The 6829-nt window shown below is 39.3% G+C and overlaps 1 protein-coding gene across 1 annotated transcript in view; it reads right to left on the bottom strand.

The window, feature by feature from the left end:
• klhl7 (kelch-like family member 7) overlaps window positions 1-5938 on the bottom strand; it is a 7668-nt gene extending 1730 nt beyond the window's left edge. Inside the window, exons 1-10 of the mRNA XM_014005637.1 lie at window positions 5483-5938; window positions 5254-5356; window positions 5023-5116; window positions 4783-4907; window positions 4526-4701; window positions 1266-1440; window positions 1024-1166; window positions 694-934; window positions 420-621; window positions 227-324 (exon numbers count right to left, since the gene is read on the bottom strand). Coding sequence (XP_013861091.1) covers window positions 227-324; window positions 420-621; window positions 694-934; window positions 1024-1166; window positions 1266-1440; window positions 4526-4701; window positions 4783-4907; window positions 5023-5116; window positions 5254-5356; window positions 5483-5611 — 1486 coding nt within the window. The 5' untranslated portion in view covers window positions 5612-5938. The remainder of the gene's footprint in view (window positions 1-226; window positions 325-419; window positions 622-693; window positions 935-1023; window positions 1167-1265; window positions 1441-4525; window positions 4702-4782; window positions 4908-5022; window positions 5117-5253; window positions 5357-5482) is intronic.
• Between the last annotated feature and the right edge of the window lie 891 nt (window positions 5939-6829).

Raw genomic sequence — 6829 nt, 5'->3', positions numbered from 1 at the left:
AGTATCTATGTAATATGTAGACGCAGGGGGGGGCTGCAAAAATGTAAAATGAACCATTTTCATTTTATATGTAAATTATACCTATTAAGACAAATAGAAAAAGTTTCATGCAGAAAAAATACTTTAAACTATTTTAATTTTTTTTTACTTTAAAACGGGTCAGTTTGACCCGCAACATAACAGGAGTGTTAAGCTGCTGCTTTGCTCTTGTGRACGACACACTGACCTAAAGGTCCTTGTCCCCCGACAGCATAGATCCTGCTGTTGACAACCACCAGCCCGTGGTTCTTCCTGGCCTCTCTCATCCCACACAGTTCTCGCCATCTAATAGAAACAATCAGAGAGTTGCAGAAAACAATTGCACTTCAAGTTATTTTGTGCTTCTCTATATTCAGAGCTGTGGGTTTTATTGGACTCACTGTTGGGTGTTGGGGTCGTACACCTCGCAGTTGCTGAGGATCCTCCCAGAGACGTTATTTCCAACTGTTCCTCCGCAGACATAAATGAGCCCGTTGGCCTCCACGGAGCCGTGACTGCAGCGGGCCATCAGCATGCTGGCTTTGACCTGCCACGACTCCGTCCTCGTGTCATAGCATTCGAAAAGGTCCAAGGCAGAGCTGCCTGTAAAACACACCGTGCTTTGATCGAACCAAAAGACGCAAATTCCCTTTCTCCCAACACCTGTCTGCTTACCGACTTCGGAGCCGCCGGATGTGTAGATCTTGCCCTGCGAAGCGCAGGCGGCCAGGCTGTCGCGCGGCGTCGGCGGACCCAGCTTGGAGTACCAGCTGTCCTTCAGAACGTTGTAGCAGTCCATGCGCTTGATGGGGAAGAGCTGCGAGCCCCCCAAAATGTACACCACGTTGTCCCAGAAGACGGCAGTGGCATCTCGACGCTTCTCAAAAGGACAGCGGATGTCTGTCCAGCTGGAGTCCTGCAGGGGGAAAAAAAAAAGACACTTGACGAATATGACCCAACTTTCCATGACGACGCTGCTAAATTTAATGTATAATGTGTCTGTACCTTTGGGTTAAAATAACGGCAGGACTGAGGTTGGGAGCCCCCGAACAAAGCGATGCGGTAGTCGTGCTTTTTGCGCCGCGGTCGGCTGCTCTCTCCCAGGTCCTCTCTGTCCTCCAGGGACAGCAGGTGGTAACGCATCCCGCCTTGAACAAAAAAAGCATCGAATGGTTTTGTTTTGCGTTCRTCGTCACAATCCATCTTTGCACTTCTGATTCTTTTATATTTTCAATCTTCCTACTCACTGATGACCATCTTGAGACACTGCGGGTTGTCCTGGATGAGGGGCTCGGCCTGTACGGTCTTTGAGAGGAAGGTTTTGGAGACCAGAGGAAAGCGGACACACCCCAGCACCTCCACCATGTACTGTTCTCGGTTGCACACGTCGTACTTCAGCCAGCGAACTGCAGCATCATAAATCTGAAGACAAACAAAACACTAAAGCATTCAAAAAGCAATAAACACCAATAAACTTCACTCAGTTTGGATGAAAACTAATCCAAGTTTTAGATACCTTTTGATCAACTGGTTTCAAATTCAAATTTTCAAAAATTCAAGTTTTACAAAAATCATTACAGACCTTTCTTTACGGCAATACTTAAAGGGGCAATATTATGTGTTTCTCAGGCATATATTTAAATACTATACCATAGTAAAGTATTTATGTCACCTTTAGCTGTTATTAAAATGCTGTTTTTATGTTTAAATAGAAAATAAACTTATCTTCTCATCACTTCCTCTTCTAAACGCCTTGAAATTGGCCTCTGTCTCTTTAAGAACCACCTTCTGCTTCTGTCTCGCCCTTTTCGGTGTGGGGGTGGGGGGTGTTTGTGCTCACAGGGGGGGCTGCTATGATGCAGTTTACTTGGCATCTGAAAATACATTTCCTCAAATGGTATTTTGAATTTGAAAAGACCTTCACTGAGTGAGAAGTGGTGGAGCTCAGCTGAGAGTTTCAGTTTCACTTTCAGTTTCATCCGAGAGCCTGCAGGAGTCATGGGCGGGGTGTGATGAGGAAGTTCGGCTTAAAGACACGTCCCAGGGGCGTTTCTGGTCCCCACCTGTCGTTTTGCTCCTCAGCATGGCTGCCTAAAAATGCTACAGGATCTCAAACATGCATGAATGAGTCAAAACAAGGCTTTGGGCATGTTTTTTTWATGAGTATAACATTATAACATGATATAAAACTCCAGGGGCGCAGATAGGATTTTTGAACTGGTGGGGACCAAGTTTTCAGCAAATGATTTCCATCTAAGTAATTTTTAGTAATTTGATTAGTTACTTTCATAATAGCTTTTGAGTGAATGGTTTGCAATAAAATGGCATTATAGAATTATTTGAAATTAAAGAAGAAAAATGAACATTGTTAAACACCTTCCAAGTCAACACTAACCATACATTGTTAAACTGTAATTTGTAAGGAGTACGACCGATCCACCAAAACTTGCCTCTAATGCTGTGTGTGTGGGAGTGGGGGGTAGCAAGGGGTTCCTCTGTAGGACCCTGGGGAGTAATAAAATGAATGAGATACAAATTATCACAATGGCTTTAGAGGACAATTTTATTTTATTTTGTTTATTCTTGATTTAGTTTTATTTGTAACATGTCATTGTGCCAAGCAATGATGACACTCAAATGTATGTTTATAAATTATAATGACTTTACCCAATGAAAAAAGTGATATTGATATTGATAACCACCAACAGTGAATTTAGGAGGCATTTCTTTCCTGATTTAGTGATAGGCACACTCATAACAAACTGACATGACATCATGAACATAAAATGAAACTGTGCCAAACAATGGTTACAAAAAACTATAACTGTTTTTTTTTCCAGTTTTGTCAACCTGTATGTAAACATTAAGAAAAACTGATACATGGATGTTTGGAATTGATTAGAAAGCTTTTGATAGATGGACTGAGACATTTATTTATAGATCTTTTATATAAAAATCAAATTCTAATTATGAAAAACAATTTCTACCACTTCCTAGAAATGAAACTTAAATAAAGTTGTTAATGCTCTAGTTTGTCTTTAGATCAGTAATTTGTTTCATGAAGTTTACCCAACTAACTAGAATATACTCAAAATAAATTGTAATTTGAGTAAACACTTTATATTTAATTCACAACTGCCCAGCACCTTTATCACTCASCTGACAGAACTCTGTCCCTACCTGCTGAGTGCTGCCTCTGACTCAGCCTCTGTCTTTCTGAGCTCCTACATCAAGACAGATGGAGATGGATTAAGTATTAGGCTTTTTACTGCCACCTGAAGTCAGTCAGTCAGCTTTAAAAAGTCAAGAAAATATCCTGAAATAACAATAAAAAAGAGAATACTAATTGTTCTTTACATCATCTGACTATCAAAATTTAAACTCCTCTGACAATGAATTCAATACTGAAACTCTACAACATGCTAAACTCCAAATAATCATTTTGTTAATGCTAAAAAGCAATATCCTGAAACTATTAAGTTATAGAAAATGAACTGGTCAATTCTTCAATGTTGAAATTATAACAGGGAATCAATAAATATAATCAGAGTGGACTTTGTCCTCATTCTTGGCATTAAAATAAAATTGAACTGATTAAAAACACACTGTGACTGCTGGATACGGGCACCAGTTACCCAGGCGAAAGGCATAAGCGTGTACAGAAAATGGATGGATTGATAGATTTAATATCATCACTGAATTTAAGTTATAGCTAACCTAAGGTAGCTAGCTGATAGATCACCTGGTCTGGTCTACCTAACTGCACGAACTTTCAGTAAGAAAAAACGTCATTAGGGAAATTTTAAAATTATTTTCCGGTTCTGTGAAGAATAAAGTTGACCAAAAAGCTGGACATCAAAGGAGTCTGATATTACCTCTTCCAGATGAAGCCTGAACTCGTTTCAACTCGTTGTTTATGATGCTGGAGAAGGCAGAGCAACGCAGCGCGACCCGTGCAGCCTGTGTGTGTGTGCGTATGTTTTTGCTGCGTGGTTGGGACCTATTTCCTGCAGGTGCACACAGCCCAGCGGTGGTGAGAATCCATTGTTCCTTATGGGGACAAAAAGCCCGGTCCCCGTTTGGAAACATACTGTTGTTGGGTCAGGTTGTAGAAATGACCGGTAAATGAATGGAAGTCAATGCAAAGTCCCCATGAGAATAAAGAACAAACCCGTGTGTGTGTGTGTGTGTTTCACCGCTCCGCTGTGTGACACAGACTGAGAGATGGGAAGGGAAGGGAGGGGGGAGAGCCTGCTGCTGCTCCTCTGTGGGAGCGTCAGCGAACTAACAGAACGGTAATCATAAGTTTTGATCAGATTTTTTCTCATCCTATCAGGGAAAGTGGGGGGGACAGATCAGGGTCACTATAAATCTGGGGGGGACATGTCCCCACCGTCCCCCGTACTAACTGCGCCCATGTAAAACTCAAAAAAGTTGATTTTACATGATATTGCCCCTTTAAACATTTATATTACACAAAACAAGAATGAAAGGTGAAAATGTGAACCTGGGCCTCCGCACGGACGGTCAGTTTGTCCTGGTGCAGCAAATATGTGAGCTGTGAGACATCAAGCTGCAGAAATTCATCCAGTTTGTAGACTTCTGTGAAATGGAGCTGGAAAAAGTCCTCCGCAGCCACCTTCAGCTCCGGACAGTCCATACAGTCTGCAAGGGCTGAAATCCCTGCAGGAGWACAGGAAACAGCTCAGCTGTTATAATAAATGGTTTATTTATAAAACCTGGATGAGTATTTCATGTATTTACCTAAGCAGTTTGTTGCATCAATCTGCCCTTTAAGGAACTCCACACACATCTTCTTGACCGGCTCAATTTGATACTGGTTGGCTGCGTCCAACAAGGACTGAACGTTACTACTGTTTACTGATATTCTGGCATAARCACACACAGATAACACACACCATTTATCAAGGAAAGACATGCAAACAAAACCATCAATCTTAGAAGAATCATATATTTCTTGTAGCATAATAAACAGTGTTATACCTCGCTGTGTAAATAAATTCAATCAGTAGTTCGATGATTTCAGGCTCAGCACTTCTGAGCTCCACCTCGTGGGACATTGATTCCATCATTCTGGCTGGATATGAGGGAAAAAAAACAATGTCTATTAAAACCACAGAAGCACAAATCAACAATTTTACCAAATAAATTGTTTTATCTGAGTTGTGCACTCAAAACTGCAACAAATTTGTGTTTGTGCATTTTCATGCTTACTGGTGAACATGAGGCTGAAGAAGTGGCTGGCAGAAGCAAGCACAACTCTGTGGGCTGGAAAATGTTTCCCCTGAACAACAAGGGTCACATCACAGAGAGTTCCCTGGAGGAAATAATAATAATAATAATAATAATAAGAATAATAAACACATTAAACTGGATGTTATCATGCATGCATGCAAACAGACTACTTTACTTGTCTTCTCTCCCCTCATTCACACACACAGACCTGTTTTCTCAGGTTATTCATGCCTCCCATGATGCTGGACAGCTGTCTGTATTCCTCCTTCGTGGCACATTTTCTTTCGCTCTTCTTCTTGGAGCTGGCCGCCTTCTCTGGAGAGGCTATCCCCGTCATGTCAGGCTGCTTGTTTTTTTTTTTTATTATTATTGTCTGCTCAAATTAAAAACAAGTCGTTCAGAACCACCAGTACCAGAATGCGTGGCTGTTTGGTGTCTCTTCTTTGTTGCTCTGTCAGTAATCTTAAATTATTTGTCTGAAGGAGTGAGCAGACTGTTAAGAATTATTATCTAAAGCCGCCGACGTGTCAGCATAAAAAAATAACAACTTTAAATGAAAACCCAAATTTTAAATCCGAATAAAACGTGTTGCGGAAAATATTTAGCAAAACACAGCCCAACACTGACAAGCTTGGTGTTCTTCTTCTTCTACGGGTTATTTACAGAGACGGCGCTTTGCTGCCCCCTTCAGGTTAGTTCATATATTGCTGCAATACTAATCATTGGTTAGCTCTAGAAAGTCGATTTATTACTAAATAAAAAGATTCATGTCAGCATTCAACATTTAAGATATTTAAAATATTATTTACTGAACCATAGTGGAAACAAGTGTTCATACTTTCTTGTGTTATCCAGTTTTAATAATGAATGTAAATACTGTATACACATGTTATGTTATTACTAAATAAATCAAATCAAATTGTTCCTGATGCCTCTTCCAACATTAATATTTCAATCAACCTTGAAGCAGACCTAGTGGTCAATTTATTTATTTATTTATTTATTTATTTATTTATTTATTTATTTATTATGGAGCACTTTGAGCACCTTCGCTCTTAGAACCGGCTATATTAATTGATTGAACAAACACAATAAAACCCAACTAACTAATTGTTAAAATCAGGAATGCAGGAATATTGGAAGAGCTGAAACTTTTATCAAAACCAGTCAAACGTCATATTTTTCTCAGACAAAAAAATGTCCATATCATTTAAAAAAATCTAAAACAAAATATCAAGTGAAAAAAAAACATTAATCAAAAAGCATATAAACGGTTATTTCAATATTTAAAAAGCTTGCTGTAGAAATGATAAAGTTTAGCAAAGTAAATGAATGTATAAGTGAATGAAAATACGTAAAATATATGATATTGTTATTATAAATTAATTCAAACAATTTTTTTTGACAAGAAACACTTAAAACTCATAAAACAAGAACTCTTACTAAGAACAATTTCAAAATTTGCCACCATAAAATCTGCTCCTGGCCATCCTTCTATATCATATCCCAAAGGTTTTAAGGTGCTATTTTTTCTGCTTAAAAGTCACTCCTAATT

Source organism: Austrofundulus limnaeus, unplaced genomic scaffold (genome assembly GCF_001266775.1).
Source record: "Austrofundulus limnaeus strain Quisiro unplaced genomic scaffold, Austrofundulus_limnaeus-1.0 Scaffold32, whole genome shotgun sequence".
NCBI lineage: Eukaryota > Metazoa > Chordata > Actinopteri > Cyprinodontiformes > Rivulidae > Austrofundulus > Austrofundulus limnaeus.
Note: the sequence above shows the minus strand (reverse complement) of the source record. Positions and strands in the feature narration are given on the sequence as shown.